Source organism: Etheostoma spectabile, chromosome 16 (assembly GCF_008692095.1).
Source record: "Etheostoma spectabile isolate EspeVRDwgs_2016 chromosome 16, UIUC_Espe_1.0, whole genome shotgun sequence".
Taxonomy (NCBI): Eukaryota; Metazoa; Chordata; class Actinopteri; order Perciformes; family Percidae; genus Etheostoma; species Etheostoma spectabile.
Genome location: NC_045748.1, coordinates 22201365 through 22211364, shown reverse-complemented (window position 1 = coordinate 22211364; position 10000 = coordinate 22201365). Strand labels below are relative to the sequence as shown.

Sequence of the window (10000 nt, the reverse complement as noted above, 5' to 3'; positions counted from 1 at the left end):
GAGAAACATTTCAGTGTTACAAGTAAAGAGGGGAATAATCCTCAGAAATATCAAAACTGTCCCCGTTCTCCATGGTTGAAAATAGAAATGCAGCTAAATGGAAACTTAATACAAAACACGCTTTTCCTTCTAAAAAAATAAAACATGTTGACGCGTGCCAAATCCAAGTTGTTCTCCTCAAAGAATGAAGCAATTTAGTGAAGTAATCTCACGGTGAGTGTGCCCCTCCATGGGAATTAGACCAAGCAGATCCTCACGAAAACATTCCCCATCAAAAAAGCACATAGAGGCACAGCTGTGCAACATCACTGTTATCAGTCGACTATCCACGGCCAAAGACATACCTCGGCCTTCTCAGCTTGTCCAAAACGTCTCGAAAACGTCCGATGCAAGGGACTCGACTCTCCTCATATTTGACGTGTCAGAAATTGGAATTTGCTTGATCAAATCGATAATGTTTTTTCGGGTTTTCTCATCTGTTACCACCTCCTCAATGGATGCCAGCATACACTCCTTGACTGTCTCTGAGTCTGTAAACGGCTTTTTCTTTTTGCCCAATATCCATGCCACTCGTAACGACGCCGCAGTTGCTCTCTCTTGATCTGTACAGGCCCGAAACAAAATGCGACGTCTTTGCTCGTAACAAGATGTAAGCCCCGTTATCTTCTGCCCCCGAGCAGCAGAGCCCGGAGGGAAAGTAGCATCAAAGTTAGCATGCGTTGTCTTGAAATGCCTTCTCAAATTATACTCTTTGCACACGGCAAGGCACTCGTTGCAGATTAAACACACAGGATTCGCATCAACGGCAATAAACGCGTATTTCTCTGTCCATTCACTGTTGAACTGCCTGTTCTCTGAGTCAACTTTTCTTTTTTTTAAGGTAGTGAGAGACATTTTTCTTGTTAGCCAAACTTTGCGCGTGGCTTGAAAGAAAGTCAGAGCGCGGCACTAGAGCGCGAATGGGCGGCTTTGATTGGTCATGTGTGGTTCCCCAAAATATATGTCGGCCGAAACAGGTAGATATTCTACCTGTTTTGCCACCATGGCTGGAAGGGGTGCATACCGCTACTGCCTCCTACCGTACGAAAGAATGTACAATTAACCATAGTCATGCGTGTATGAGACTACCCAATGTAATAACTACTTCACCCACGGGCCTGGTACAAAATCCCTCAGGGGCCGGACCCGGCCCTGGGGCCGCCAGTTGAATAGCCCGGCCCTAACCTAAGTGACACTAAATCGAATCAGAAACGCATGTACCCTCTACTTGGAAGATGTCTTAATAAAATACATTTAATAATAACCAAACCCAACTTTGATCCAAGCCCAAAATCGCACGCCCCTAAAAAAACCTGAACAAGGCGAGTCCGTCGCAGAAGAATCAAAATGACAGACCAGGAAAAAAAAGTTAGCATCAACATGAAAAAGACATAGAATTACACAACAGGTACAAGATTAAAATTTCAGATAATATGGAGGAGGGGGGATTTAACTAAATAAAGAATTGAATGAAATAGGATAAATGACTGGAAAAAAAAGAAGAAAAAAGGTATGTGTGTTGAGTGTAGTGCTGCCTTCAGGCGCTCAGCCAGACACCATGCAGCAGAGGCCAGGGAAGCGTCTCTTCCTCTGTCTGATTAGCGGCTGTGGTGTCAGATTCAACAAGCTGCTGTCATCTGGAAAAGACAAAACAGCATGTGATGGAAACAGAGCAGGAGGATGATGATGCCTGATTACAAAGAGACAGAGGCTACATTAACACCACTACGTTTTGGTTTTTAAGCAGAGTTTTGAGCCAAAAGCGATCTCCGCGCAAGTGTTTTTAGCTCTAGTAGAAGAACTAATCTCCGTTGAAACTAACACGCCCAAACCACATATTTAATGAATATTTAACGGTCAAAAGTTTGGGGTCACTTACAAATTTCCATACCACTCCATTAAAGACAGAATATCAGCTGATCTGAGTGGGTGGCTGATCTTTAATGCAATATCTGCATTGCCCATTATCAGCAACCATTTATCCAATGTTAAAAAAGGCACATTCTGTTTACTAATATGATATAACTTTAAAAAAGTAACAGCGAAAACAAAGAACCCTTTTGCAATTATGTAAGCACATAATGCAATCTGAAAACTGCTGCCCTGGTTATAAACCAATGCAACTGATTTCAGCTGGTATTCTGTCTACACTGTGGAGTGCAATGGAAATTTCTAAGTGACCCCATACTTTTGACCGGTAGTGTATATGTACAGTATATGTCACAAAGTGTAGCCAGGCAGCTGGTGTTTTCTTATTGTTACTGTATATATTGTGGTGTTTTGCTTTTGGTTGTGTTCTTGCTTGCCTGGCACAGACACTGCGACTACTCCTAACACACCTGAGGCGCATCTCCTAATCAGGGGACATGCTGGATTGGCACGAGGGCGCTCTCCAAACACACCGCTAGCGCATGTCCTAATGACAGGGTTAGACGTGAGATCAAGGCAGTGCTAAGTGTTCTGGTGGGGAAGAGCAGCAGGAGAGTGAGCTCTGGAAACGACCTGCGGTGGTGCAGGACTAACTACCGACACACGCTCTAGAGGTGCGGGACGACGTAAGGTTAGACGGGATGGACAGCGAGCTGACACTGAAAAGTGTGCAGAGGACATTTGGCGGATTGGCGCAACAGCATTGCACGAGTGGACAATACAGGTACCTCCAGACCTTTCCTGCCGCCAATAGGGTCAACTGTAGTCTCTTCTTACAGAAGCTTCATAGACTGTTTAAGTTAGCTCTCCTATCATTTCAACATGTACTTGAACATTTCTTGCCCCTGAAAAGGAAACCATATAAAGACCATTTTAAAACTAAAAAGAAACGTTGCGTGTATCAAGCTTGGGAATACTTTGTGACAAATACTCTGCCCATCGCTGGTAGTTGCCATAGAAACACTACTAGCTTAGTTTCAGAGGCCGAGACGTCGAGACCCAATCAGGCAGTGAAACATTGTCGTCAGTTTGTGGCTGTTGAGACTCTAAACCAAAACAGCGTCAGAAGTTTTTTTCAAATGTCTCCGGTTAAAGGGCTCTGAAATGCCAGAGCAGTGTGAGTGCACGGTGTAAACGTAGCAAAAGATATGCATTTTTAAACCAAAACGTAGCAAAGTAAATGTAGCCAAAGCCAAGTGTCACTGGAACCCTTAGGCCATGATTGCAATTGACATCTCTTTTTGGAAAGAAAAAGTTGACTAGGGCGCTTTTGTATTCAAGAAAAAGAGCAGGCAGCGGTATGGTTCAAAAAGCAGCTCTTGTTGCTAAACCAACCGCTACTGCTACAGCATCCAAGAGCGCCACTTGCAGCGGTGCGACATGAAACAAAGCGGTCGAGAGATTAAGTTAAATTAGTTAAAAGGTATAGTAAGTGAATCCAAGCCCTAGTGTGTGTACTCAAACCCTCACACTCCGCCATGTGAGCTACCCAGGTGCCCATGGAAGCTGCTTTACATGTGCCTGACAGCCTGTGATTTTAGTTTTTTTTTTTGCCTGTATGGATGAATATTAAACAACTGAAAACTAGGTCTAGGTCTTTGAAGCTATAAAAAGATTTTGTGCCAACATTTTTCTTTTGTTTTGTGTTTTGAACGCCCGTTTTTACCACCTAGTCATCCAATGCATTTCCTTGTTTTCTGTCTGTTTGCTCTCTGTCCAAGGTGCTGAACAATGGAAGGTATTGTATGGTGCTGCAATGGGTATTCACAATTCACACTAATGCGACAAATGTCATCCCTGACAAACATTACAGTACATACCTTGGTTTTTCAGTGGCAATGGCATTGTGTCCCTGATTTTGCTGAGTAGGTTTCGCATCTCTCGCATATCTCTGTGAAAACAAAGAAGCACCGACATATTTGCAGTGGAACAATACAACGCTTCAGTGTAAGTAAGTATGGATTTAAGAAAGCCGGTGCATCCGATGTACCTCTCTATATTTTGAATATCCATTCCCACCAGCCATTGCTCCTGAGGAAAGTCGATGGGGGAGGACGATCGCTCTTCCAGGATGGGAACGTCCGAGCTTTCATCTATCCTCAGGTCCAACCTCGGCTCCGAGTCCGTTCCTTCAGGTCCGAACAGAGACATCAGCACACTCACACTCACAGCAGCTACATCTATTAAGCAATGGATGACATACATTCACATACTGTGATTTTTTTTTGTTTTTTTTAATTCTAAGTATTTATTGAGCGTATAGCTACTTCAGAAATTCATCTTTTTCAAAACGTGAACTATGCTGTGGCATGTTGTATGTAAGGCATGTTCACTGAAAAGTCACACAATCTAATGACGAACAGCTGATAGATGCATTTCAGCAAAAGGAGTAAAGATGTGCAATCTTTTAGATGAGGACATGGAAATGTGCAACACACTCCAAAGATCTAAAAAAAAAAAAAAAAAAAACTAAAAAAGAAGATGCTAAACAAATATAAAAGCAAGGCATGTATGGCATTGCGAATATGAATGGGAAAGCATTGTGTTACGTTTTATATCTTCCTCACATAATATATGAGAAAATATGTAGTATAACATACAGAAATGAAGAATAATACATTCAATAAGATTGAAAAGATTCTAAGGGACCTAAGAACAAAATATGAATAAAATAGAATGGTGTTATAAGCACATGTTTCAACCTACACCTTTGCGGTCAGTATTGATTAGAAACGAGTTAAGACGACACTGTATGAATTTGGTGACACATTTTTTTATTTTACCATTTATGTATGTGATATTATGATCGAAATAACCTAAACAAAACTACATGAACATCATTTCATTCGTTTTTTTAATAAATAGAACAGATTTGATTCTTTAAAAATGATCTTTTAAATAACAGAAAAAAAATTGCATTGTTGATTAATCTGTTGATTATTTTCTAGATAAAGTGATTAGTGGTTTGGTCTATAAAATGTCAGAAAATTCTGAACAAATGTGGCTCAGTGTTTCCCAAAGCTCAAGACAACGTCCTCAAATGGTTCTGTCCTAGAGTAAAGAATCTGAAAAACCTTCACATTTAAGAAGCTGGAATCCGAATTTTCTTCGATTTTTTTTCATTAAAAACAATGAATTGATCATCAAAACAGCTGATGGTTCTTAATTGTGGGCAACTAATCAATTAAGCTTTGCAGCTCACACATGTTGACAGCTCTCTACTGCCCTCTGCTGTTTCAACAGTGTGTGTGACCTGAACTCTGATCTCTGATGTCATGGAACAGTAGCGGGAACATTTAGGGGCCCCATTGCATTTAAAACTATATTTAGACACATTGATGTTGAATACGCAGTTTGGAATTGCATTTTAGGTCGAACTAGAACTAAGTTCTAAGCACTAGAACTTAAAACTAATTTCTGAAACGAGTGCCAAGAAAGCATGGGATCTGATTAAGGGTGAGGTACAATAAATTTACTTTAAATAGATATTAAGAAGAAGGATTTCAAGTCAAAAAAATAGTAGGGGGAAAGACACTGAAATGCACCTGAAGTTGTTTAATAACTGCATTCATTAATGCAGATGTCCAGACATACATTTCATGTGCAATGCTTAATAGTTGGAAATATACTGTATGTATTTATTTTTTTTTTTAATAATTGAATGGATACACAGTGCGAAATATGGGAGAAATATCTTACAAAATAAAGTATGTAGGTATATACTAGTATGTATTGAATATAGTAGAATTAAATCCTTATGTTTTCCTCGGGTCAAATTTGACCGGTTTACAAAAACTTTCCATATCAGAAAAGAACATTGAAAAAAGTGACAAATGTTGAAAAAAAAACTACAAAAAAGCAGAAAAAAGCAACAAAAACGTTCTTTTCTTAAACGCTGAAAAAGTGACCAAAAACATTGAGAAAAGTGTAGAAAAAGAACAACAAAATGTTGAAATTTTAACCCAGAAAAACACAAAGTGAGATCAATGCTTAAGATTCCTCTCGTTTGTTCACTGCAGGTTTGTAATGGTCATGTAAAATTAAAAACAAAATGTATCCTCACCCTTTCAGTTATGTGCTCTTCTGTTTGCAATGTGTGCCTTTTTTAATTTAAAATCTTATTTTTCAGTCAAGTTGTTGTTGTTTTTTTCTGTTCAGGGGTTAAAGTTAAAGGGAAAATATAATATTTAAATGTCATGAGAGCCTGAAACGGGCCAGTTCTCACCAGTAGGCCTGTACAATACTGGAAAAAAACTGACATCGCGATATGAAAATAGACAAATTTTTACAAGATGACATAATAGCTCTATTTGGAAATTACAACTCATTCTCGACTAGTGGGGTGCAGCTACATAGAAAAGAAAAAAGGAACTTTTCTTTTGTGAACCATTCTTTATGCTTTACAAACACCAAGGCAAGTAAGCGCTGTGACTACTCCTCTAAGGTGATTTTGGAGAGGGAAATTAGCGACAAATACATTGGTTGACTGACATAACCATTGTATTAATATAATAAGCCAGGCTAAAGTGATAGATATTAATAATCAGTGTTCCTACGCATTTTAACCAATACTTTTTCATGACCTTTTTGGCAAATTTCCATGACTATGTCTTCCTGAAAATCTCAGTCGACATTATACAATAAGAATAAAAATCCGTGTTAACGTTTATCCTCAGAGGTTTAACAATAACAGTAAATGTACATGACAAGACAATGTATGTGGTTCATAGGTTCATAAAAAATGGCATGACTTTTCCAAAACTTTCTGGGTCTTTCCAGGCCCGAAATTTGCATTTTCCATAACTTTTCCAGGTTTTTTTGAAACATATGAACCCTGTGCATGCTTGTTTATTGCATAACTGATCAACACTGATTGTGATTGGTGGTTCGCTGTGCATGCAGACCTGCATGTCACACACTAGCAAGAAGAACACTTCAATCAGTGTAAAGGACGTTATATCAGACCCAGACTGCTGTTGTGCATGAGCATCACGGTGTCGCCGGCAGCTGCCACTTACGGTACTTTTCTACACACAGAGTCTCACTTCCCATAACAAGAAACCCCGTGGGACTAACGTTATGTCGTATACACGCACGCTGTCCACATGGTTGCCTGTCTTAGGAGAAGGGGAAGGGTCGCCGGTAACGATCATGTAAAAGGAGAAGGCTCCGCAACGCCTCGCGATGTGACTATCGCACAATACGATGTAGACGATGAAACAAAATATTGTGCAGCCCTACTCAGCAGTACTGAGTACTGGCACTTTTTTTGTCCACATGGGTACCCGTATTTGTAATTGTAATTGACAGTATTATAAATAAGCTGATATTTATACCAAAATAGTTTACATTTCATGATTTATTGGGGAAAACACAAAAAGTTTAAATTCCCCTTTTTGCGAGTCTGTCCATGATTCTGTCAGCACAGAAGCCATTGGGCTGCACATTAATGCTGCCATCAGCCTGTGACTGGCCCCAGAAAGAAAGACGCTTGCCACTGGGCTAAACAAGTTTTCTGGGGGAAACCCTGAATGTTGTATTTGCCTTTTTAAATAAATATAATAAATAATTTCAATGTGTGATTGTTGTTACTGCAGGCCTTTTTCGCTGCATGCATTTGGACTGGTCATAGCAGGAAATACACAGGTGTTAACACAAAGGATGGCTCTGTCCTAAGTGTCCCAGTTGCTGTTACAGTGTGACAGTGAGCCAAACAAACTAAAACTAAAGCAGCTGAATAGAATCCACCATTAAGCATTTCCTAATTTAAACTTGTGATATTTCTACTGTCACATAACAATGTCTTCTGGGTTTTTCAGGCTTTTTCCTCTCCTTATTGGTGGGCAGATGTCTCCAGTGACATTTAGTATTGAAACTAAAACCAATACAGAATAAATTGATTAGAGCCACGGTTGTCATGGTAGCCATGTGATGCACATGGAGGTGGTTTGACTGAATGAATCTGTGCTTGTGTGATTTTCATTAAATCCCCCATTTACCTGAATGATGTTCATTTCATTTGGTTTAAATAAAATGAAGTTTCAAATATTACAGTTTACAAGAATACCCTGACCTCTATCCATGCGGATCAATTCTTAAGAAACTGTCTTTTTGTCAGTCTTGTATGTGTCTTGAAATTTTGTGGCATACTAATATTGTGATTTGTTTATGTGATGGTACTTTTTTTGTGTAGCTGCAGCACCCCCAGCAGGCACATGGATTTGAGCATCTCTGTTATGAACATCTCCAGGCAGCACTGCAACTGGATGAAGAGGCGACAGATCTCAGGGTGGATCTCTCCGTCCTCTAAACTGCAGCACAAAGAGGAGGGGTGAGAGAAAGAAAGGACGGAGGAGAGCAAGGAAAACACAGAGAAAGATACAATCAGACCAACAGAGGAAGAGAATGTGGACTTTATGTTTAAGCTAGTCTATTTCCACGACGTTCCACTTCCAGGATTGCTCCGTAGCCGTCGGAAATTCCACCAATGTCCTTCTGTTTTCCTTTTTTTTTTGTAATTTTAAACTCCTTTGGATTTCTGAGGACTATGGGGACCTGGTCCTCAGATCTCTGCAGGGTAAATCCAGACAGCTAGCTAGACTATCTGTCCAATCTGAGGACCATGGTTACCTGGTCCTCAGATCTCTGCAGGGTAAATCCAGACAGCTAGCTAGACTATCTTTCCAATCTGAGGACTATGGTTACCTGGTCCTCAGATCTCTGCAGGGTAAATCCAGACAGCTAGCTAGACTATCTGTCCGATCTGAGATTTCTATTGCACGACTAAAACTAAATTTGAACGTGAACATGTTCCCGAGGCTATTTTGCAGAGGCAGTGTGGCTCCGTATGGCGCTTAGCGTTGTTCATGACAATTGTGATTGGATTAAAGAAATGCCAATAAACAGAGCACGTTTTTCTCCAATCCCGGAATGCTGTGTGGACGTTGTGGAGAAAGGTCTAGTAAAGCGAGACTATATTTAAGATGACCATGTTCCAAAACATGCTGCAGATTTAGATGTTTTTTTTTGACTTTTATTTTCATTCATTTCATTACAAATGGACAAAATTAACTTGCAGAGTGAATTTTTGTCAAAGTGACATCACTGCAGCAGGGTGTATTTGAAAGGTCTGTACTAGGGCTGCACAATATTTAATTTTGTTATCATCATCGCAATAATAACTGGTGCAATACACATATCACGAAAGACACTCTGAGATGTCAGATTAGAGATCAAAGCGAGGACCCCCGTCACGGATTTGTCAATCATCTCAGGAGAGAGAGCAAGTGTTACTGTTGTAACTATGGGCCTTACAACAAGACTGATAAATGTCCTGAGTGCTGTCATATCCTCCTTCCGAAATGATTCCAACTTCAAGAAAAGAAACACACGTTGGAGGCCACGCAGGGAAGGATAAACACAGGGTTTCCACACGGTGGTAATGGCTGTGGCTCAGGGGTGGAGCGCTCACCTGCCAATCGGATGAGCTTGTCCTCAGAATTAATGTTTTGGTAGGAATGAAAGTTTCCATCGTATGTTTCTCCGGAATCAGACAGCCCGAAGGACGTCTATATTCCGATTGGTTGCTGGCGTTAGCCACTGAAGCGCGTCATAGCTCATTGCCATAAAGTTGAAAAATGTCAACTATCTGATTGACGCTGTGGTCGCTCAAAATGCGACGCCGACAGATTTGCCGTACCTTGCAGCTGACAGAAGCTTCCGTTGAAAATGAATGACTTCCGGTTACTTCAGAATCTTAAGTCGGTGGCGGTGTGTACGCACAGTTAATGTGTGTGAATGTTTATCTGATGAGGTGGGACCTTGTACTGCAGCCTCGACCACAGTGTATACCTAGAAAAGCGCTATATAATAACAGTCCATTTACCTTTTATATTTATAATGGGACTTTTCCCTTTATTGAAGTGACAGTGGATATACATGAAAGGGGGAGAGAGATGGGGGATGACATGCAGCAAAGGGCCGCAGGTCGGATTCTAACCCCGGGCCGCTGCAGGACTCAGCCAACATGGGG

The 10000-nt window shown here is 40.5% G+C and overlaps 1 protein-coding gene and 1 long non-coding RNA gene across 3 annotated transcripts in view; one reads left to right on the top strand and one right to left on the bottom strand.

Annotated features, from left to right (window-relative positions):
* LOC116704182 (uncharacterized) overlaps positions 1 to 6658 on the top strand; it is a 10349-nt gene extending 3691 nt beyond the window's left edge. Inside the window, exon 3 of the long non-coding RNA XR_004335611.1 lies at positions 6496 to 6658. This is a non-coding gene — a long non-coding RNA (uncharacterized LOC116704182). The remainder of the gene's footprint in view (positions 1 to 6495) is intronic.
* The window catches only part of LOC116704161 (regulator of G-protein signaling 7-binding protein B), an 11893-nt gene continuing 2934 nt past the window's right edge, over positions 1042 to 10000 (bottom strand). For both annotated transcript variants that reach the window (XM_032539437.1, XM_032539436.1), the window contains 4 exons: positions 8149 to 8279; positions 3959 to 4097; positions 3789 to 3859; positions 1042 to 1676 (listed from right to left, as the gene is read on the bottom strand). In XM_032539437.1, the coding sequence (XP_032395328.1) occupies positions 1585 to 1676; positions 3789 to 3859; positions 3959 to 4097; positions 8149 to 8279 (433 nt within the window). In that variant the 3' untranslated portion in view covers positions 1042 to 1584. The remainder of the gene's footprint in view (positions 1677 to 3788; positions 3860 to 3958; positions 4098 to 8148; positions 8280 to 10000) is intronic.